Source organism: Saccopteryx bilineata, chromosome 6 (assembly GCF_036850765.1).
Source record: "Saccopteryx bilineata isolate mSacBil1 chromosome 6, mSacBil1_pri_phased_curated, whole genome shotgun sequence".
NCBI classification, from domain to species: domain Eukaryota; kingdom Metazoa; phylum Chordata; class Mammalia; order Chiroptera; family Emballonuridae; genus Saccopteryx; species Saccopteryx bilineata.
Genome location: NC_089495.1, coordinates 180,300,861 through 180,325,985, shown reverse-complemented (window position 1 = coordinate 180,325,985; position 25,125 = coordinate 180,300,861). Strand labels below are relative to the sequence as shown.

The 25,125-nt window shown below is 40.0% G+C and overlaps 1 protein-coding gene across 2 annotated transcripts in view; it reads left to right on the top strand.

The window, feature by feature from the left end:
- Positions 1–25,125, top strand: part of PLCB1 (phospholipase C beta 1) — a 688,569-nt gene that overhangs the window by 421,499 nt on the left and 241,945 nt on the right. For both annotated transcript variants that reach the window (XM_066234441.1, XM_066234442.1), the window contains exon 4: positions 24,265–24,402. In XM_066234441.1, coding sequence (XP_066090538.1) covers positions 24,265–24,402 — 138 coding nt within the window. The remainder of the gene's footprint in view (positions 1–24,264; positions 24,403–25,125) is intronic.

Here is a 25,125-nt window from a genome sequence, read left to right as displayed (position 1 = left end):
TCGATGGAGCACCGAGGTCCAAAGGCAGTTGAAGCTCTTCTGTTAAGGAGTATCCAGCATTGTTTTTCTGTTTGTTTGCCCTAATTTTTTTGCTCATTAACTTTATTATATTTTTAGCTGGTACTATATGAGTTTATTTATATAAAACATCCTAGAAAATACACACTACTGCATAGTGACAAAAAGCAGTTTGAAGGTTTTCTGGTGGATAGGGAACAGGGAGGTACAAGAGGAAGGGGTGACAAAATGGCACAAAGAAAGCTTGAGGTGATTAATGTTTAAACTATTTTGATTGTACTAATGATCTCGTGGTATATCCATAAGTCAAAACTTTTCAGAATTGTACAGTTCAATCACCTGTTATTTATTATAAATCAAATATACCTCAAAGTTAAAAAAATGTCATTTATTAAAAAAAAAATCAGTGTTAGGCATCACCAGTACTTTGTCCAACCTCCTGACTCTTTGAAGCTAAGATTCTTATCATAAGGGTTCAGGCCCAGAAATTGGTAGTTCTTTCGCGGCGTTTGACCTGTTCTCCTATAGCCAAGTCTTTACACGCCATCCAAGATAATAGGAAGGGGTGGGGGCTGTAGTGTTGAGTTTTTGTATTTTTTTCTTCAAGGTGGTACTTAAAGATCTTTGGGGTTTTCCATGCTCATCAATTTTAATTCAACATCATGAATCAAATATCCTTTTTTTTTTTTGTATGCATCCCTCTAAATCTACAGCTAAGCTCAATGTTTACAGTTTTTAAAGTGTTTCAATCCACAATCGGGTTAACATTTGCACTTTCTGAAGTGGGACTAGGAGATGTAGTTCAAACAACCTTTTGTGTAATCCCCACCGGTGGGTTTTAACATCACCAGCTGGCTCCAAATGAGCCATATGCTTTCTCTCCAAAGAGGAGGGGGATTTCACACGGAGTCAGAAAGCTTGTCACTTCAGCTGTTTTTGAGTTCATAGATCGGTGGTTACCAAAGTGTGGTCCCTAGACCAGCAACATCAGCATCCCCTAGGAACTGGTTAGAAGTGCACATTCTCAGGTCTCCCCCCACCAAATCGCCCCCTCTGCAGGGGCAGCAGTGTGTGATTTCACAAGCCCTCCCTACCCCCGGGGGGTGCTGGTACATACTACAGTTTGAGAGCCACTTTTGTAGATATTTGTATTAAGCCAATACTAGCTAATAATTCCACCATGGAGAATTAGCAGCTTTCATTTTTATGATCATTTATGTTACACAGGTAAAAGTGAACAATTTCAACTACTTAGGGCACTGGTTTTATTTTGGGATGTTGAAATGTTTTGAAACAAGATAGAGGTAGTTGTTGCACAACATTGTGAAGGCATACCAAGTGCCACTGAATTCTTCACTTTAGGAAATGATTCATTTCATGTTACATGGATTAAAAACATTTTTAAAAGAATATATAAATTAAAGAACTTTGAAACTCAAGTTCTTTACATATGCCAGTCTTGACTATAAACCTAAAAATTGAAAGAATTCCCCAACCAAGGCATAATGATTTGATTTTTCAGTAAACACTAATTTTTTTTCTAGACACATAAAATACTATGATGTATTTAAGAACACAATTACTAAAGTTCCCTGAGTATACACAGATAATAGTGTGTCTATCAAACAATGATTCCGGTGCGGGTCATGAGAATTTCTTTATTAGAGTATTTTGATGAGTCAAACTGTAGTTTTAACTGCGAGTAGAAGAAGGAAATTATGACTGTTGCCTACCATTGTTAGAAGAAGGATTATAGAAAAGGCATGAAGAATAAAAAATAGGCTTTTAAAATGATATATTAGGAAATGTCTGATAGCCCCCAACCCTCAACCTCATGATTTGAGAGGGTCCATTCATATATACTTCATGAGAAAAGTTTTATTTTTTATAGATATAGCATTTTATATTTTATAATATGATCTTAGAATGCCCTCCAGAGTCATACAACATGAAAATGTTGGGTATTGTACTTTGTGGATAGAGGCTTTTCTACAAACTGAATCTACTTACTATAAATTTCATTAGGGAATTATTGTTTTAGTAAATATACCAAAAAGAAAAAAACAGTCTATAAAGATTTATTAAATGAGGAAAACGACAGTTGATTAAGGTTTAAAATAACATTTTATCAAATAACCCTATAATCCCTTCCCTTTCTTACTATAGTCATAATATATCACAATATGGAATACTGAAAAACATTTTAAAAATATGTACAAAACACAATTTTTCTTCATCCTTACAACTGAATAATCACCTGTTGCATATTGTGTGTGTATGTGTGAACCTGTGAACATAATTTACTTGATTAATTTTTTCTAATTGAGTACAGTATGTCCTGTGTGTCCTCACTTAACATCATCAATAGGTCCTGAAACTTGAAGCGAAAAACAATGTATAATGACCAATTTTACTATAGGTTAATTGATACAAGCAAGAACTGAATTCCTACAGCATCTCATTAACTTTATAATGAAACGATGTTATTCAAGCACTAGTTACATCTACCAATTGCATCTAGTTTTTCATTAAGGTATATGTCACGGGAACTATCATTTCTGTGTCTGTATTTTTGTGCTTTTGCTGATTATTTTTCCACTAATTTGTAAGATCTTGCTTTATACTAAGAACATTAACCTTTCTCTTTGTCAAATATTATATTATTCCCAGTTGGTCACATTATTTTAAATTTGGCTTTAACGTCTATTCAATGGTCAACACTTTCTTTCCTGATATTGTCTCCTATCCTAATACGATCTAAAAATATACCTGTATATCATCATGGTTCTGCTGCTTACATTAACTCTTTATTTAAAGACAGTATGACTTGTAATATGGTAAAAAGATCTAAATTAATTCTTCTGAATAGTTAAAAAATTAGTTTATCACTATTTATTGAACAATGCAGTGGTTTCTCCACAGATTTGGAAAACAAGTTTATCAGATTAGGTGTATAAAGTAGAGCAAGTTACTTCACTTATGTATGTCTTAGCTCTCTCTCCTGAAAAAATGAAGATACACCACCTTTCTGGACAGCTAATATAAGGAAGAATTTAAAAGGCCACTGACACAGAATAAATACTTGATCAGCTTTAGATTAACACTACAATTCCTATTATTTACTTATTATTACCCTCTCCAACTCAATGTACCTGCCATTCCTTTTGGGATGTTTACATTAATATTCATAGGGGAGATGGTCTGTGCTCCTTGTGCTTATGTTACCCTTGTCAGGCTTTGAATGAGGGACTTGATAATTTCATAAAAGAAAAAAGTTCTACACCTTATTATTTCTATATTATTAAATGTCAAATTTTTCTTTGCCATGATAAGTTGACAGAATGCCTCCCAAACATTTATAAAATCTGAACCTATTTTTAAGGTAAGACTTTGAAAACCATATCATGGTTTTTCTTATTTTTGATCTGTTAAAAATTTCCTTTTCTTTTGGATCAGTCTGGATACATGAGATTTTTCTAGAATGAATTGTTGAGAACGTGCCAGAAAGTAGACATCAGTACAGTAAGAAAGCTGTTCTAACAGTATAGGCAGGTGATGATTGTCCCTAATTCTAAATTCATTACTCTCCCAGGAGTCTCAGGCTCTATAAATGGCAACATCACCTTCCCTGGTGGTGAAGTGAAAACCTGGGTGTCTTTCTTAAATCCCCCCTTTCCCTCAGCACCACCTACTACCATCCCCGCATCCACTCTTTCAACTAGGCCTATTGCCTCTGTGTCCAAATTAAATCTAGAATGTACACTTCCCTATCTCCATTGATAGCACATTTATCCAACCACCATGATAGACTCTGAAGTATCTTTTCTTTTTTTTTTTTTTTTGATAGTGACAGAGAGTCAGACAGAGGGATAGATAGGGACAGACAGACAGAAAGGGAGAGAGATGAGAAACATCAATTATTCGTTGTGTCACCTTACTTGTTCATTGATTGCTTTCTCATATGTGCCTTGACCATGGGCCTTCATCAGACCGAGTGACCCCTTGCTCGAGCCAGCGACCTTGGGCTCTAGCTGCTGAGCTTTGCTCAAACCAGATAAACTCTAAACCCGCACTCAAGCTGGAGACCTCAGGGTTTTGAACCTGGGTCTTCCGCATTCCAGGCTGACACTCTCTCCACTGCGCCACTGCCTGGTTAGGCTGAAGTAACTTTCTAATTGGCCTCCTTGTCTCTAAATTTGCACATGGCACACAAAGTGAAATTTCCAAAAATACAAATCAAATCATGTCACGCTCCCACATTAAACCTAACATCTTTTCTCTGTGTTTCAAATAGAAATCTAAACTTCATCCCACAAGAACCCAGTGACTTGGCCCTGCACAGGCCTGCCCTCCACTTCATCACGAGTCACTGTCTCTTTCTGTAGTTCATCCTCTCTGGTCTTCATGCTCTTTGAACGAGCCAGTGCATTCCCATCTCAGGGCCTAGAACCTTCTTCTTCTTAAAACTTTTATGTGGCTCCTCCTTCTGCTATTTGAGTTATGTTTATAGGTCCCTCCCTCATAATGCCTACCCACAACGCATTCACTATTTCACCTTCTCTCATTTGATTTTTTTACAACTTTCTGAAATTTTCTTGTTCATGGTTGGTTATTGCTCTTCTACGATATAAATGTTGTGTGTGTTATTCACATGCACCTGGCACATGTTTGCCTTTGTTAAATAGACACTGAATGGACAAATGAATGAATGAATGGATGGATGCAGTCAGGCTGATAATAATGAGTGGATGTGACAGATTGAAGAGTAAGAATTATTTTGAAGTTGGCTCTAAAGTGACTAGAATATATGCATATCAAGCTGTACACTTAAAATGCATGCATTCTTTGCTCTTTAATGTATGTATGTACCTCAGTTTTTAAAATTAACTCTGAGAGGCAGGGAGGCAGAGAGACAGACTCCCACAAGCGTCCCGACCAGGATCGCTTGGTCACCCACACAAGACACCTACTGGGCAATGCTTTGCCCATCCGGGACTGCTGCTCTGTTGCCTGGCTACTGAGCTATTTTAGCAACTGAGGCGAGGTCATGGAGCCATACTTAGCGCCCAGGTCCATTTGCTAGAACCATTTAAGCCAGTGGTCCCCAACCTTTTTTGGGCCACGGACCGGTTTAATGTCAGAAAATATTTTCACGGACCGGCCTTTAGGGTGGGACGGATAAATGTATCACGTGACCGAGACAAGCATCAAGAGTGAGTCTTAGATGGATGTAACAGAGGGGAATCTGGTCATTTTTAAAAAATAAAACATTGTTCAGACTTAAATATAAATAAAACGGAAATAATGTAAGTTATTTATTCTTTCTCTGTGGACCGGTACCAAATGGCCCACGGACTGGTACCAGTCCATGGCCTGGGGGTTGGGGACCACTGATTTAAGCCATGGCTGTGAGAGGGGAAGAGAGAAGGAAGGGGAATTGGCAGGGTGGAGAAGCAGATGGAGGCTTCTCCTGTGTGCCCTAACCGGGAATTGTGCCTGGGACTTTCCACACCCAAGTGATGTTCTACTGCTGAGCCAACCAGACAGGGCTGCATGTATATATTTCTTAATAAAATAAATCCAGAAATATGTTTACAGTTGCTAGAGACAGAGCACAAGCCTTACATATATAATGTGTCTAACTCAGAAGTTTCCATTTTCACGTAGCATAGGACCTAATATCACGTGCAAATTTAAATTATCTTTGAAAATAAGCCTTGGTAATCTGAAGATTTGAGGCTCTATACCACGTGGTTAATAAATGAAATGGCTCTCTTTACTCAAGGTTATATGTGGGCCTTCAGATGAGCTGGCAATCATTTCTGGCTTAAAAGAAAAGGGTATACCCCCAGGAAAAACTTGTTTCAGTTCAAAAAACACTTCACCATGCTCTCCTAAGTTCGGTAGCTTTTCACTACCATGTAACATTTGTTAAATATCTGAATAAGAACATATTTCCTGATGTTTAGAAAATGATACTTAGATTTACAGGGTGGTTTCTTGCATAAATACAGCAATGCCTTTCATTAAAAGTCTCATAAATGTATTGTATAAAAACACAAATATGAGTCAGCCTAGCAATGCACAATGTAGAAACTCAAATATTTTCCTAATAAATAAATGAACAAATGAGGATAAAAAAATTGAAAATATTAGAGGTAATTATGTAGAGTTCCAGAAAAAAAGCTTTATTTTATTTACAGTTTCTAATATTTGAATGGATTCGATGTTACCCGATCATAATTACAAGACTACAACAATTATCAATTAATGTTACATTAGCAATGGGCTGTACAATTCAGTATTGTTAGCTCCTAAAATGCTTTTGAGACATAGAAATGTAGACACCCTAAGCTTTCAAATGTACCCCAAAAAACTGGCCCCAGCATTCCTGGAATTTTTGAGTTTAGAGAAAATTAAATACCTTTATTCCCTGCCAACGTAAGGGACATTTTATTGATTTGAAAGTGCTACTTTTCTCTACTTGTTTTTTATTCATTTTCACTCACTCGCACAGCAAGTAAATCAGTAAAGTATAAATGGTGTTGGCCACTGGGGATTAAGGTTACTGATTTTAACTATACTTATGCTGTAACTATACAATTCCAAAGAGGACAGACCTGGTTTTAGCATTTATATTTCAGGTTTTGAGCATAAGAATGAGGTTAAAGTTTGGAGACTTTCCGGCACTTGAAAGAAGTGGGGATGGTGAGGTTCAACCAAAGAGAGTTCAGAAGTAAAGGTCCATGTGCCAGCGCGATGCATCCTTGGAAACGTGCATTTTATAAAGGCTGACTCCAGCACATCTACCTAGCCAGCCTCTGGTCTAAGCATCCTCTTCTCTTTCAATTCACCACTTATCGTTAGGCCAAGAGAAACTTAATCTCTTGCCAAGAGTAAAGGTATTTTGGAGTTTTCACCCAAAAGGCTGAATTTTATGATTCACCCACGTTTTCTGTCTGAGACATCGAGCCGCTTCTCTCACAACATGGTGAGGGCATAGCGGTCCTTCCGGGGTCACATGGGTGAACATCCTTCTTCACACACAATAACTGAACCCTTCCAAACTATACAGCTCGGTTGATTTTTAGTGTATTCAAAATTTTAAAACCATGACTGCTATGTAATGTTAGAATAGTTTCATCACTCTAAAAAAAAGAAATTCCATACTCATAAACAATCACTTCCCTTTCTACCTTGCTCCAGACCCTGATAAACATTAATCTACTTTCTGTCACTGTATATTTGACTATTATAGACATTTCATGTAAATGGAACATGCAACATGTGTGGTCTTTCATGAATAGCTTCTTTAATGGAGCGTAACATTTTCAAGATTCATCCATGTTGTAGCATGTCATTGTTTTTAACTGCTGTATAATATTCTGTTGCAGAGATTATATTTTGTTTATACATTTACCAGCTGATGGGTATTTGGCTTGTTTATACTTTTTGGCTGATTTGAATGATGCTGCTATGAACTTTCATGTAGAAGTTTTTGTTTGGACATGTTTTCATTTCTTTTGGGCATATGCGTAGGTGTAGAATGGCTGGCTGATTTGGTAATTGTATGTTTAACATCTTGAGAAACCATGAAACTGTTTTCCAAAGTGGAGGCACCTCCACCTCACCAGCAGTGTACGTTTCAAGTTCTTTATCAGATACAATTTTACAAATATTTTCTCTTGCCTGACCTGTGGTGGCACAGTGGATAAAGCATTGACCTGGAAATGCTGAGGTCGCTGGTTCGAAACCCTGGGCTTACCTGGCCAAAGCTCATATGGGAGTTGATGCTTCCAGCTCCTCCCTACCTTCTCTCTTTCTCTCTCCCTCTCTGTATCTCTCTCTCTCCCTTTCTCTCTCCTCTCTAAAATGAATAAATAAAATTTAAAAAAAAATTACAAATATTTTCTCTTATTCTGTCAGTTGTCTTTTTACTTCCTTGATTGTATCTTTTGAAGCACAAAGTTTCTTGTTTTGATGACATCCAATTTATTTTTTTCTTTTGTGGCATTGCTCTTGATGTGTAAGAACCATTGCCTCCCTCAAGGTCACAAAGGTTTACACTTGCTTTTTTCTAAGATCTTTGTAACTTTAGCTTCTTTACATTCAGGTCTCTGAGTTATTTTGAGTTAATAGTTGGCATATAGTGTGAGGTTTGGGTGCAAATTTATTATGAATAAGTTTTCTTTGAAGTAAATGTATTTTTATTAAATTTGTCAATTTAAAGAAGAAATTTAACTGAATGCTAAACTATAAGCATCTATGAAATGTGCCATAATTTTTTCAGGCTTTCTAGAAGATCAATTGATGTTCTATATTACTAAGGAAATTACGTTTAAATTTTTACTTTTATTTTTAGTTTAGTTTATAGACAGGATGGAATACAGGAGTGGTACAGAGATTGGCACCCATATACTTATATGATCGAGCACCCTGTGAGTGTAAAGCTTCACTTGAAAATAAAAGCCCTTGTGTTTTCAAGGTTAAGAAAACATGAATGCCAGACTGGCCCATTAAACCCCATCTTCTGAATTCTTAGTTATGATATATGGGTAATACTTTTTAATAAAATTAAGCCTCATTGTAAAAAATTCTTATATAAGGTTAAAGGTAAAAATATATCGGATCTTTAACAAAAGGACTGACAAGAAAGTTTTCCACTGTAGTCAGCTCATTCACATCAAATCACCTAGTTGACAGCCTGTTCCATCGTAAAAAGCCTCTATTAAGACTTTATTTTAATAATAAAAAAAATTATGAGTTCCTTAATCCCTGAAAATATGACTTCCATATGCTTTTTTCACTTTTAGAACCTGTAGAAACAACTTCTTCATGAGGGCTAGGATTAGCAGGAGGGCTAATTACAGGGACTAAAATATTTTTATTGGCCAAATACAGTTAGTGGAGTTTTACTGGCTGAGTGTGTAGGAAATACTTAATGATGCTTTGACCAACTTTCCTCGTGTTTCTGCTGGTATTTTGAGAACATGTACTTTGCACTATTCATGCGTCTTCAAGATCCCAGAAGCTATAGTCACCTCAATGTTTACTCTGTTGAAAGACAAACCAGCTTTATAGCTCCCCCTTTTAACTTCCTTAAAGGCAATTAGGGGGCCTGCTCTTGGGCTCCCAAAGCACTTATCCCATTACATTCCAATAATCTATGTATTTTTATTCTCTCCCAGAAACAAGAACCTCAATAACAAAGACTATCCCTCATTTATAAACACAATCATAGCATCAATAAAGGAAATATCAATTAAAGAGTAGTTTGTTGAGTGACAGACTAAAAAGCAACAAATGAACGGAGTATTTAGTCTGTTGAATTTGTAATTTCCCCTCTGCATTCTACAGCTGTGTGCCACACACATAGCCAAAACTACGATCATGTAAAATGACACCAGTGACCATTAATTATGCCATTTTTATTCAGCTTTTAGAGCATGACTATCGCAGAGCCATTTAAAGTTCTTTTAGGAGTGATAAGTTTAATAGTGAACATTTGGATATTGACTTCATGGAAATTAGCGTGCCCATTAAGCATACCTCTGATTACCGTAATGACCTTACCAGGGAAAATTCAGAACATGGGCTAGTATGGTTTCCCTTCTTTGCCAGCACGTAACCTTCAGACAATAATACCATAAGATTTTTTTTTAGGAAGTCTAGCATTTGTATATCCTCATGCATAGGCTGAAAAGTAACTATTAGCACATGTTACAATTTAAATAAAAACTTGATTCTTAGTTATTTTAAAAATGATTACCTTCTTGTATTTTTCTCTGCATTACAATAATGTGCATGACCTTTGTAAACAGTTGCAAGGAACATAAAAGATAAAGAGAAAATAGATTCTGATAAATTGAATATTTTTATAATTGTCAAGATAGAGAAGGCCTTTCCACACATGAAAATCAATCAGAGGTCCTGGCTGGTTGGTTCAGGGGATACAGCATCAGCCTGGTGTTTGGACATCTGAATTTGATTCTCAGTCAAGGCACACAGGAGAAGTAACCTGTGTGCTTCTCTCCCCCTCCCCTTCTCTCCCTTTTCCCCCTCTATCAGCCAGGGGCTTGATTGATGAGCATTCGCCCTGGGCACTGAGGATAGCTTGGCTTACCTGTCAGCCTCTGGTGCTGAAAATAGCTTGGTTGATTCCAGCATTGGCCCTAGATGGGGTTTGCTGGATAGATCTGGTCAGGGTACATACAGAAGTCTCCCTCACTCTCTCCCCATCTCTCACTTAAAAAAATTTTTTTTAAAGAAATCAATCAGAAAAAAAATTGTTTGAAAGATTGATAGATTTGAATATTTAAAAATTTTAAATTTCTACAGGAAAAATATATTATGACAAATATTAAGACAGATGCTATATTTGGAAAAATATTACAGAATAATTTCCAGGCAAAGTATCAATAAATACAGTCTTCTTATAAATTAATAAGACAAAGAGAAATATCCTCATAGAACAGGGAGATAACAGGATGAACAAGCAGTTTATACTATAAAAGACACATGAATGCCAGTAAACAAGAAGAGATGCTTACCAAAACTAGTAATATAAGTAGTAAAATTTTTTTCCAATGGATTACTAAAGGAGAAAAGTATGCCAATAAATCCTCTGTGGGCTCATATTACTTGGGGGCCTGTAAACTAGTAAAGACTCTTTAGAAAGCATGCAGCAATATGTCACAAGTTAGATATGAATACCCTTATACCCTGAAGTTCCAAGCCTGGGATTTTATCCCAAGTAGATCATCAGTCAAGTAGATAAAAGTAAATGATAATATTATACACGAAGATGTTCATTGAAGCATTGTTTATAAAAGTAAAACCTGTTTGATTATGAGAGGTATTAAATACATTATGTTGCATCAATATAATAGAATACTGCAGAAGCAATTAAAAGAATACATGCTTGTGTTTGCAAACATTTCATCAATATACTGATAAATAAGCAAGTTAAAAAGGAATATGTGTAGTTTGATCTTACTTGTATAAGATTACTTCTGTGTGTGTGTTTATGTAGAGAAATGTCCACACAGCAAATATTTGATTAAATTAATTAGAGAGCTCAGGAAGTGGAAAATTTTGAATGAGTCGCTGATAATAGGATAACTTGAGTTCTCTTGATATGACACTGGATGGGAGACCTTACAATTCATTTTAAAACATTTCATGCATTAAATGTTGTCTTCTGAGGCTGATTTTAAAACCTTTGAATATTCAGGTTCCAAAGGATTTATAAAATCTCCTAGAGAAAACTCTGGTAGGAGGGAGAAAAGATGACAGGAAAGTGGGAAGGAGGAAAAAGGTGGAAGGAAACTGAATGACACCTGAGAACAAAGGTAAAAACAATTGCCTAAAAGTTAATTAGGGCAGGCCAACAAGTAAAATGTAAAAAAAAAAAAAAAAAAGGCTAAGTATTTCCAGGGAATATTTACTGTTTTCTATAAAATTTTGGTAAAAATCAAGAGACCTTCAAACTCGAGTTTCTTTTTCATTCCCATTTGGAATTGTACTAACAATTTCATTGATAGTCTTATGAAATACAAATATCATTAGCCTATCTAATCTTATGAATACACATATTTGTATAATTCTCAAGATAAAGTTTGCTTCTGAAACGTTGAGGTCTTAGAGGTGACAACTTTGGTCTTCATGAAGAATGTTGGATTATTTTGATGGATGGATAGTAAAATAATTTAGAAGACATTTTCTTTCAAAGAGAAGGCACACACATAAAAAGACATACACTGCATTGTGTGCCCAACCCTCAAAGTCTTTTCTGTTCCCACCCCCCTCTGTCCCCAGTGACTAGTTATTTCCTATAAAATAAACATCAGCCCTCCTCTAGATTGTGAATTATAAAGAACTTTCTACACTAGTGGTCCCCAACCCCCCGGGCTGCGGACTGGTAGCGGTCCGTGGGCCATTTGGTACCGGTCCGCAGAGAAAGACTAAATAACTTACATTATTTTCGTTTTATTTATATTTAAGTCTGAACGATGTTTTATTTTTTTTAAATGACCAGATTCCCTCTGTTACATCCGTCTAAGACTCACTCTTGACGCTTGTCTCAGTCATGTGATACATTTATCCATCCCACCCTAAAGGCAGGTCCGTGAAAATATTTTCTGACATTAAACCAGTCCGTGGCTCAAAAAAGGTTGGGGACCACTGTTCTACACCTTTGTTTCTGAAGGAATAACACATTATTGATCTGTATGCAGTATGGAATAGAGTTAACTCATTTATCTTGAGTAATGGAAAATAGATATAAATAAAGCAAGAAGCGAAATCTGAACATTAAATAATATTTAATCTTGAACTATTTCAAGAATCTTAAGCACCCTGGCCGGTTGGCTCAGCGGTAGAGCGTCGGCCTAGCGTGCGGAGGACCCGGGTTCGATTCCCGGCCAGGGCACATAGGAGAAGCGCCCATTTGCTTCTCCACCCCTCCGCCGCGCCTTCCTCTCTGTCTCTCTCTTCCCCTCCCGCAGCCAAGGCTCCATTGGAGCAAAAGATGGCCCGGGCGCTGGGGATGGCTCTGTGGCCTCTGCCCCAGGCGCTAGAGTGGCTCTGGTCGCAATATGGCGACACCCAGGAGGGTCGCAACATGGCGACGCCCAGGATGGGCAGAGCATCGCCCCCTGGTGGGCAGAGCGTCGCCCCCTGGTGGGCGTGCCGGGTGGATCCCGGTCGGGCGCATGCGGGAGTCTGTCTGACTGTCTCTCCCTGTTTCCAGCTTCAGAAAAATGAAAAAAAAAAAAAAAAAGAATCTTAAGCAAACACATTCACATCTATATTCAGACAAGAAAATTTACCCAATTACTTTAAGACTCCTTCAGTCATTTGTAGCAGATTCACAGGAAAATTTCTCTCCTTTAAATTTCTACAGTGCATTATAATTTTAAGAAAAAAAGATAGTGAAGTACATTTTAACTGCAGTGGTTCATGGTCGTACTTAAAATAAGTTAATGTCAGACACTAAAAAAATATATATAGATTCTTCCTGTACATGTCACGCTGTGCTGTTTGCAGATTTAATTTCATTCCGGTTACCACACTGATGCTTCCAGGTGAGCAGACATTATTTCCACCCACATTGTGTGCAAATGAAACTGCAGCTCAGAGGAAACAAGCTGCCTAATTTCCAAAGCTAGTTAGATGCAGGAGCAAGAAACATAAAATTTCTAGGAATGATTCGTCTTTTAGCACTTCCCATGGAGGAGTATTAAAGAAAATATAAATTAAAATGGAGAATATAGTCAGCCAAATATATACAAACTATATATACATAAATATAAATACAAGGAGCAGCAAAGATCGCTGTATAGTTGTTCATATGAAAAATGATGCAGTGATTAATAAATACTATAAGAATAAACTCTGTTCTGCATACTCATAACTCATAAGCCTACCTTTGCCACTTGCTATGGAAATATATCTTGCTTGACAAGTAACAAAGTAAGTCAATGAATTGGTCTGGTGCCTAGAAGAGATTAAATTATTTGGTAGATGCTTCCATATAGTCTATCATTTTCAAGCTATTGATTTATTTTTCAAGTATTCACAGCTTATGTGCCACCCTGAGGACCTACCATATACCAGTAATTAGTTATTTATTCCTATAACAACCTTTTAAGGAAGATACTACTATTAGCTCATCCAACAGATGAAGAAAATGAGGCCTGGGGGGGGGGTAATAAAACTCCATGAAGTCCCATTGCTTTTAACTGGCAGAGCTAAAACTTCCATCAGAAAGAAGGATACAATTTCTACTCTCCCCCAGTGCCAAAATTCTCACTCAGCACAGGCCCGTGGGTTTTCCGGAGACTGCAACAGGAGGGTTGTTTGTGGTTCTCACTGTTAAGGAATCGTTGGTCCTTCTTTTCTCGGAAAGAATTTGGGGCAATTGGGTGAAAAAGATGAAGGGATTAAGTAGCACAGATTGGTAGTTTTAAAACAGTCACAGGGATGTGAGGTTCGGCCTAGAGAATCGAGTAGATTAATAATAGTAAGAACTCTGTGTGGGGCCAGATGGGTACTAGAATTATCGGGGTGGGGAGGGATCACTTTGTAAATTTTGTAAAAGTCTAATTGCTAAGCTCTACCCTTGAAACTAATATAAAATAATATGGAATGTTCACTGTAGTAGAAAGTTTTACAAAGGGATAAAAGATATAATTGGTTTCAACTTACATTCTGTGGTACCAGAGCTGCTTTGGTACCATCAAAATGTATCAAAGTTCCATGCAAGGAGGCAGATACAACAACAAAATAGGAAAAAAGAAAAAAAATACCTCATCCATAAAGGACTCACTGATCAGGGAGGACTTAATAAACTATCAGCATTCATTTAACAAACAGGCTTCATTGTTCTTCTAAAATTTGGCCACAGCGGTATTGAAATTTGCCTAAAATCACTGACCTCCTCACCCCAACTTGAAGGGAAATGAAATGCATTTCATCCTCTCTGTGGGGGTTTGAAGCAGGAAGGGGCATATGACTGTAACGGCTTGTATGTACACACTGCTAACCCGGGGGCCTGTCCACTCTTTCACACTGGGATGGGAATGGCACTGGGATGGGAATGGTACTGGGATGGTGATGGGCACTGGGATGGGGATGGCACTGGGATGGGGATGGCACTGGGATGGGGATGGGCACTGGGATGGGGATGGCACTGGGATGGGAATGGCACTGGGATGGGGAATGGCACTGGGATGGGAATGGCACTGGAACGGGCACTGGAATGGTAACGGGCACTGGATGGGAATGGCACTGGGATTGGAATGGGCACTGGGATGGGAATGGCACTGGGATGGGCACTGGAATGGTAATGGGCACTGAGATGGGAATGGCACTGGGATGGGAATGGCACTGGAATGGGCACTAGAATGGTAACGGGCACTGGATGGGAACGGGCACTGGGATGGGAATGGCACTGGAATGGGAATGGGCACTGGGATGGAAATGGCACTGGGATGGTAATGGGCACTGGGATGGGGATGGCACTGGGATGGTAATGGGCACTGGGATGGGGATGGCACTGGGATGGTAATGGGCACTGGGATGGGGATGGCACTGGGATGGTAATGGGCACTGGATGGGAACGGGCACTGGGATGGGAATGGCACTGGGATGGGAATGGGCACTGGGATGGGAATCGGCACTGGGATAGGGATGGCACTGGGATAGGGATGGCACTTTGATGGGGATGGCACTGGAATGGGGATGGGCACTGGGATGGGAATGGGCACTGGGATGGGGATGGCACTGGGATGGGAATGGGCACTAGAATCATAATGGGCACTGGGATGGGGATGGCACTGGGATGGGAATGGGCACTGGGATGGGGATGGCACTTTGATGGGGATGGCACTGGGATGGGAATGGGCACTGGGATGGGGATGGGCACTGGGATGGGAATGGGCACTGGGATGGGAATGGGCACTGGGATGGGGATGGCACTGGGATGGGGATGGCACTGGGATGGGAATGGCTCTGGGATGGGAACGGGCACTGGGATGAGAACAGGCACTGGGATGGGGATGGGCACTGGGATGAGAATGGGCACTGGGATGGGAATGGGCACTGGGATGGGAATGGCACTGGGATGGGAATGGGCACTGGGATGGGGATGGGCACTGGGATGGGAATGGCACTGGGATGAGAATGGCTTTGGAATGGGAATGGCTCTGGGATGGGAATGGCATTGTAATGGGAATGGGCACTGGGATGGGAATGGCTGCACTTGTGAATTTTGCTGGTGGTTAAGAGGCTGCATGTGTCAAAGAAGGCTGGTGGGGGTGGAGTGGATAGAGGGGCTTGAAGCGTGAGTGACAAGTTATCTATACTTTAGAATTTTTAAGTTTGGCAAATACTAAGTAGATGATGAGAAGGAAGCTCACTAGTTTTCCACTGACCATTTTTAGTTTTTTAACTGCTATATATTTCATGCACTTTTACTTTTAGTAGGAATGATTGTACAAATGATGATTAAACTCGACAGTTTGGTTTCCATTCTTTCCTAGGAAGGCAAATAAATGAGTGCTGCCGTTAGACCCTATTTTTTCCTATGTTAATTTCACATTTGGGTTATTTTACATTTTAAGGAAGTGTCCAAAATATGCAGACGACTTAGATAGGTGCTGATTTCTTTAAGTTCTCGTTGCCAGCTGAACTAGTTGTACTGTTTTTATATCAACTCCATCAAACTGGATCTGCTGTGTCGGACAGCATGAGATGGAGGGGGCTTAGGTCTCACATGTATTTGGAGTCAGTTGTCTCTTTCCCCCCTTTTCTAAAACCAGGCAAATTATCTCCCCAAACCTCAGAGTTCTCCTTTGCAAATTGGGAAAGGAAAACATGGCTACTTCTTCTCCGTGTTAGTTCACAGATTAAATGGAGGAAAAAAATAATGAATAGCTAGGATGATGCTTGTCATGTAGCTACTAATGAGCTGAACTTACTGTAGTGATATTTACTCTTTTTATAGAGAACTGAATCATTAGGAATTGAAATCTATTTGCTACCCTCATCAAATATTTTAAAATGTGGGTCCCCTAAAGTACATGAGGATTAATCAGTAGCAGAAAATTGGCAGTCCGTCCACCGTGCAGCAGACATTTGCAGCACACTCAGCCAGCCCCCACTCACCGCCAGTACTTACCTGTGCAGGATTCCCGTTATCTTGAGAATAGGATCTGGTTGGGGAAATGCAAGGGACTTGGCATCGCAGGAGAGTCTCTCTATCGATGACGGATGGGACTTCACAGATCAATATTCTGGCTTGCCCTGGCTGGTTGGCTCAATGGTAGTGCGTCGGCCTGGCGTGCGGAAGTCCCGGGTTCGATTCCCGGCCAGGGCACACAGGAGAAGCGCCCATCTGCTTCTCCACTCCCCCCTCCTCCTTCCTCTCTGTCTCTCTCTTCCCCTCCTGCAGCCAAGGCTCCATTGGAGCAAAGTTGGCCCAGGCGCTGAGGATGGCTCCATTGCCTCTGCCTCAGGCGCTAGAATGGCTCTGGTTGCGACAGAGCAATGCCCCAGATGGGCAGAGCATCGCCCCCTGGTGGGCATGCCAGGTGGATCCCGGTCGGGCGCATGCGGGAGTCTGTCTGACTGCCCCCACCCCTGTTTCCAGCTTCAGAAAAATACACACACACAAAAAAAATACTCTGGCTTCCAGGCTCCTTGCGGGCATTCTGAGGTGTGTTCTTTATACTCGTGTTGTTGTCCTGGTTGGATTGAGCCTCAGTTGCCCAAAGTGGTAAACTGCTTATTAACATACTGCTTATTGGCTTTCTTTCCTCCTTGTCTCGCTTTCCTACTTCCTCATTGTGCTTCCTGTGATCACCTCCATAATAACCTACCAGTATTTTTTCCCCAGAACTGTGATTAAGGTCAGCTTCTGGAGCATCAAAACGAGCATTCTACAAGCCAAGTGTGTGTATCACAACCTAGAAATCTTACTCAGATAATGCAGCTTTTTGAAATGGACACCATTTGTCCAGCTCTGAAAATATCTTTCCCCTGGATAGCTTCGAATCCTGGGACAAACTTAGTTCTTCCCAGAAACTGGGGCACTTAATTCCAGTCTCCTTTTTCTGCTTCTTCTGAGTGCCAGCGTGCTTGAATGTCTCCGGCACCCATTCCTATGTATTCCCTTTCTGCCCGAAACTACATTAAACCACACCCTGAGCTTGGTCCTAGAGAGGAAAATATCAAGTTAAATTTTTGATCAACCACTAGAATGCTATTTAGAGACCCTCCTTGAAGTTTACTTATCTTTTCTATAGCCAATCCCAAGCATAACAAAATTCTTTAGTTTGCCTTTACATTTCTTATAACCCCCCCCCACACACACACACACACACTTTATATTTGAATAGTGTGTTAGCTTTAGCTCCATCAGCTTCTGCTTGGGATTTTTAGACCACTTTATTTTGGCTGGAGGTGCATAGCTAGGTCAACTCAATGTTTTCTTCTCCATCAATTTTTTTTAATTGTACTTATTGATAGATTTTAGAGAGAAAGGAAAGGGGGATGGAGAGAGAGGGAGAAACATTGATATGTTTTCCACTTATTCATGCATTTGTTGGTTAATTCTTACCTGTGCCCTGATCAGAGATTGAACCCCCAACCTTGGTCTACTGGGGGCAATGCTATAACCAACTGAGATACCCGGTCAGGGCTCCATGAATTTCTGTACTTGTGTACTAAGGGTCCTCATGAGTGAAGTGGAGACTATACAAATTCATTATCACTTCATCTAAAACAATTATAGACGGTCTTGTGATGATAATACCACTGTGAGGAAGGACAGGACTCTTCCAGTTGTTTTTTCTAGTATTTTTCCATAGTCACCTTTCTATGCCATAGTCAGTCTGTTCTTCATTCACTCCCTCCATCTAAAGAAATAGCCTCCCACCACAATCTGTCATTTACAGGGAAAAAAATAATAATGCATAAACAGCACCTTCCCAGTCTTCATCTCTGTGAAGGAGAATGTTCATGGCACCATATTTCAGTGTCATAGTTGATGCAGATGGATAGTGTTTTATCTTTAAAAATCTTGCTAGCTGTGTGAACTTCCTAAGCTACTGGTATACCCTAAAAAAAATGGTATTCCTCATCACAGTCATTGAGAGAGAGAGAGAGAGAGAGAGAACCCATAAAGTGAAACATGTGAGGCTCCATGTTGATTCCAAAAGAACTTGTTCATCTTTATTTAATTTTTATTTTTTATTTTTTGAGAGGCATTTGTTAACTTTGAGGGCTTGATGGAGAGCCATCCTGGTCATAAGTTTATATCTTTCTTTTATGACAAAATTGGAATGAAACAGTAAAAAGAGTTTGCTCAGCTTTCAAAGAGGTAGCTTATCCCACAAAGCTCGAGCTTATGAATGTAACTGAAGTATAACAATGAATCCATGGCTTTCATTCCAACTGTTGTACTGACTATGCACAGACTTTCATATCCCTGATCTTTCATCTGAATGATGGATTAAAGTTACAGCCATATAACTGTGATTCCATATTACATGAAGCTCCGGGAATAAAATTAACCGAATATATAGGTTGCGCAAATAAGCCTAAAATCCAGTAAAGATAGATTTCATGGAGATGAAAGATAAGCAAGGCATATTTTCGGCACCAAGAAATGAAATCTAGACATCTTGAAAGATCTTTTATTTTTTGGATAACTGAGATAAAAAGTAAAGTAGCTTTTTTTAAAAGTCATATTAAGGAATGAAGGTTAAAAATGGCCTTGAACTCTTCCTATCCTTTAGCTTGTATTTATTCTGTCCATTAATTTGTAATATTTTGAATGCTCTAATACACTTAAGCACAGCTGTAATGGGGTGCTTGCGTCTTCGTGTCCTTGTGTCGAAGAGTCTTTACTGTCTTCAGTGGCCTATTACCTGGAAATGGATATCATTAACCTGAGCAACTTGACTTCTTTCCAACAGAAGTAATTTAATCGTAAATCCTGGTGATTGAAAGAAAATGAGCAGAGTCTCTATTTTGTCACTCTATGGGAATAGAGGCCATTGAGAACTTCACTTTTAACAGTGCGGTTAGGCCATTGCTGCCAGAGTTCCTAATTGGTCTGGTTAATTCCAACTGTGGAGACATATCCAGGATACTCTACAGGGAAAGCAGGTTTTGAATGACAGCCTCGTGAAAATCGAAATTGCTCCTTTACCTCACCTCTTATTATTATTGTTTTTGAGCTATGTTTTTTTAGTGTTTTCCAACAGAGAATTGAAACATTTTTATGGAGTTATAAAATTGGTTGTTTTCTTTATAACAACTTCTAAGAATTTCTATCAACTGCAGGGACCAAGAAATGTATTTAAGTCTCGTAGTAACCTGAGTAGGTAGATCTTTCTCTGAAAACTGGGAGGTTCAATCAATGAGAGACATTCAGATATAAAATTCCGTAAAAGCTCAGATTTTTTGGAGGAGGTAGATTTTATCCAAATTGTCTGTAGGATTTTGTTGTTGTTTCTTTTTAATTTTTTTTTTTACTTTTTTTATTTTTCTGAAGCTGGAAACGGGGAGAGACAGTCAGACAGACTCTCGCATGCGCCCGACTGGGATCCACCCGGCACGCCCACCAGGGGCAACGCTCTGCCCACCAGGGGCGATGCTCTGCCCCTCCGGGGTGTCGCTCTGCCGCGACCAGAGCCACTCTAGCGCTTGGGGCAGAGGCCAAGGAGCCATCCCCAGCGCCCGGGCCATCCTTGCTCCAGTGGAGCCTTGGCTGCGGGAGGGGAAGAGAGAGACAGAGAGGAAGGAGGGGGGGGTGGAGAAGCAAATGGGCACTTCTCCTATGTGCCCTGGCCGGGAATCAAACCCGGGTCCCCCGCACGCCAGGCCGACGCTCTACTGCTGAGCCAACCGGCCAGGGCTTTTTAAATTTTTTTTTGTTTGACTTTTAAGTGCACTCACTCATATCCCCAGACCTGAGAGTGATGATGTTCCGCCAAAACAACATGTTTTAGAATCTCTTTCCATTAAATTCTTTTCCCTGTGAGGTCCACCCAAAACTCGGCACCTGTTTGGTTTATCCTTCTAGATAATTCGCGCTTCGCCTAGTCTCTGAGAATCTTTTCTGCTGACAACAATTGATTGCAACTTCTGTTGGTTGAAAAGACAAATGTCTCTTTCAGTAGGCCCTCTCACATATCGATGCGCTCAATAATGAGGAATAAGGTTTGAGGCCTCCACGTCAGCAGGGGACACTGTGTTCAAAATGAGAAAAGTTAAAAGTACAGGTAAAAGGAAAAGTGGAGTCATTTCTCAAGGGGGAGAATTCTAATAGTACCAAACTTTGGTGTTGTTGAAAAAGGGAATAGATGAGGAGAAGGTATAATTATAAGGAAAAATAAGACGATGAATGGCAGAAGAAAAGAAAAAAATAGTTTAAATGTTGGAATGATCCATCACAAAAAAAGGACATTAGTAAGGAAATGATGATGTACTTTAAAAGATTTCTCTGTTTACTTCCGGAACTACACGATTTAAAACTACCGTGGTTTTTATTGAAGAAATACTTTTCAAGTCTAACTGTTCCTCAAGTTCATGCTCAATGATCTTTTATTTGTTGTACAAATGTTAACCATCTCAGATATAGGGAGACTTATATACAGAATCCTCAGTACCCACTTCTCAGATTCGATCATTATCATCATCATTTTGGTTACTCGCTTTATCTTCCCAATTCCAGACATCACCTCTAAACACTTCATTAAAATTTTTAACTACATAAAATCCAAGTTTTAAAAAAACGTGTATTAACAACCATCAGCGGGAAATTTTTATAGAGATGTCACAAAGTGCTGGTCATCTCTCTTATAAATTCCTGGTGACTATACCTAACCAAGAGACAGTCAGAATCTCAGAAGCCCTTTTCCAGAACCATTTTTTAAAAAAAATATTTTATTTATTGATTTTTTAGAGAGAGAGGAGTAAGAGAGAGAGACAGAGAGAGAGAGAAAGGGGAGGAGCAGGAAGCATCAACTCCCATATGTGCCTTGACCAGGCAAGCCCAAGGTTTCGAACCGGCGACCTCAGTGTTCCAGGTCGACGCTTTATCCCACTGCGTCACCACAAGTCAGGCCCAGAACCATTTTCTATTCTGGCCACCTCCTCTGGGTCTCTCTACTTACTTTGAGTTCCTATAGGTCAATGACAGCTCAAGTGAGCTCCCTGATCCCACACCTAGCCCCTGCAGTTCTGAGAGGGGGCACTCTTGAATCAGTTAGCTGTTTAACAAGTGGACAAAAGTGTTCTGAATGGATCTGGGAATTAGGCAATGAAGTAGTATTGACTGAACAGAAAAATGCCTGGGAAAGAAAAAAGCCAGGGACTGAGTCCTGTGGCTCTCACCGGTAGGAAAGGACGTGTCCAAAGTTTAGAGTCCCAAATTTTCCCATTAAAATGGTTACAGAAGTGCAGATTCTGATGGACTCTGGAATTAAGGATTTCAAAGTTGTGATTTATAATCACAAGTTGCAAGTGGTTTCTGAGAATGCTTCTTCTTTTCCAAATATACAAATATATATATATATATATATATATATATATATATTTTTTTTTTTTTTTTGTATTTCTTTCCGAAGCTGGAAACAGGGAGAGACAGTCAGACAGACTCCCCGCATGTGCCCGACCGGTATCCATCCGGCATGCCCACCAGGGGCGATGCTCTGCCGCGACCAGAGCCACTCTAGCGCCTGGGGCAGAGGCCAAGGAGCCATCCCCAGTGCCTGGGCCATCCCTGCTCCAATGGAGCCTTGGCTGCGGGAGGGGAAGAGAGAGACAGAGAGGAAGGAGCGGGGGTGGAGAAGCAAATGGGTGCCTCTCCTATGTGCCCTGGCTGGGAATCGAACCCGGGTCCCCTGCACACCAGGCCATGCTCTACCGCTGAGCCAACCCACCAGGGCCCAAAAAAATATTTTTTAAAGTACTGATCAAATATGTATATTTTTTCTTCTAACCTTGTCTCAGTGGTGTTCAGACATTGTGATGCAATTAATCATTTCACAGAGCAGCTGGTATCATTCTTTAGTTAGGCATCACAAACGTCCACTAGAATGCTATAAATGACCCCTTGTTGCTAATACTGTTTATTTATTCCATAAAAAAAAACTTTTATCCAGTCATCTATTGAAGGGCTTTTTGGTTGTTTCCATGTCTTGGTCACTGTGAACAATGCTGCAATGAACATGGGGCTGCACGTATCTTTATGTACCAGTGTTTTTGAGTTATGGGGGTATATACCCAGTAGGGGGATTGCTGGGTCATATAGTAGTTCTATTTTTAGTTTTTTTAGGAAAAAATCTAAGAACTATATGATTCCATACATAGGTGGGACATAAAAACGAGACTAAGAGACATGGACAAGAGTATGGTGGTTACTGGGGTGGGGGAGGAAAGGGAGAGAGGGAGGAGGGGAGGGGCCCAAAGAAAACCAGATAGAAGGTGACAGAAGACAATTTGAATTTGGGTGATGGGTATGCAACATAATTAAATGTCAAAATAACCTGGAGATGTTTTCTCTGAACATATGTACCCTGAAATTTTTTTACTGTATTCCTCTCCTTGTCTAGGCCATGAGAATTGATGTGTTTCGTAATAGCATCTCATCTTTCTAGGAGGCTTGATGTACTTGATAAGTTTTCAACCTGTTCGTCAAGTTGAAGTTTTAGTCATATTGGACCCAGTTGTGAAATGGGGTTTTTCCCTCTTCATGACTTACCTGAAAATGTTCCTCCTTCTGTGGCTTTACCATGAAGAAAGTTTTATTAATTAACGAGAGAATCAATGGCACGAAATCAAAGGCCTGTTTTTCTTTTCCTCCCTCCCTCCCTCCCTCCCTCCCTCCCTCCCTCCCTCCCTCCCTCCCTCCCTTCCTTCCTTCCTTCCTTCCTTCCTTCCTTTTTCTTTTTTCTTTCTTTCTCTCTCTCTTTCTTTCTCTCTCTCTCTTTCTTTCTCTCTTTCTTTCTTTCTTTCAACTCTACTCTTTCTTTGTAAGAATGTTATAGGTAAAAAACAAACAAACAAACAAAAAACCCACCCAGAATAACCAACCTAACTAATCCAGCCCTGTTGGCGAAACATTTAGCTAAATAAATAAGAATTCAAGTTAATTCCTTACTCAGTAGCTGGCTGCAAATTTGTCAAGTGATTTATTTAATGTTAATTTGCAGCACGGACCTCTCCTTCCCTTCAAGGCCTGTCCTACAAAGGAAACTGAATCCAGCCAGGCTGACTGAACCAGATCTTACTCTGAATTCAGAAGGCTTGGGAATGCTGTTCCTAGCAGGACTGTGTCTTGAAGGAATCTTCATGTAGGTGTTCCAAAGAACGCAGCTGGCTCTGAAAAGACTGCAGGAGTTGTCTGTATCCAAACGCCAGCCAGCCTGTTCTGTTGCTGGGAGTTAGACTATTTCAGCACGCAGTATCTGTCTTTCTCTGCCTAACATTTCACGTAGCATAATGCCATGAAGGCCACAGGTCTTCAGCCAGAAATACTCTCTCCACCACTTTTGGGCAAGTTACTTTAAATGTCTGGGTTATACTGGAGGTCGAGAGACCTCAACTCATACCATTTCTAGTAAGAGTAAAAGACAACTGTGCTCTGAAGGCATTCTAGTTCCAGTTGTGTTGAAATTGGGCTACCATGTTGGAATCTCTAGTTATAGACATTTTCCAATGTTTGTTATACAGGACCCCAAATTACGTGAACTGTTGGATGTGGGAAACATCGGACGTCTGGAACATCGCATGATAACGGTGGTGTACGGACCTGATCTTGTGAACATCTCCTATTTGAACCTCGTGGCTTTCCAAGAAGAAGTGGCCAAGGTATGGCAGATAGAAATGTTGAAGCTGTCACCTTGTCTGAGTTCTTATGATACTGTGCTGATGCTTGTGAAAGACTTGAGTTTTTGTCTTATTTAACATGTGAAAATTCCATCTAAAATAATTCAGCAGTTCAGTAGATGTATATATAATCAAACACTTTCAAGTAATGGCATCTACTTGAAGTTATTGGAGGGTCTTCATTAGAAATAGGCATTTGATACTTTTGCAAAAGGACATAATAGGTAAAACCGCATCCCACTTTTCATGAATTTTCTTCTTTGTGTGTGTGTGTGTGACAGAGTGAGGGACAGATAGGGACAGACAGATAGGAAGGGAGAGAGATGAGAAGCATCAATTCTTCGTTGCGACATCTTAGTTGTTCATTGATTGCTTTCTCATATGTGCCTTGACTGGGGGGGGGGGGGCTACAGCAGAGCAAGTGACCCTTGCTCAAGCCAACGACCTTGAGCTCAAGCTGATGAGCCTTGCTCAAACCAGATGAGCCCACGCTCAAGCTGGTAACCTTGGGGTTTTGAACCTGGGTCGTCCGTGTCCCAGTCCGAAGTTCTATCCACTGCGCCACCGCCTGGTCAGGCTACATGAATATTCTTATCCTAATTAATTTTCTTTAACTTTATGCCACTTCCCACCCCATCTCCTCTCCAACACGCTCCTTAAGGGCAGACATCTTCGGTACCTTTATAACTTTTGAATTTTTTAATC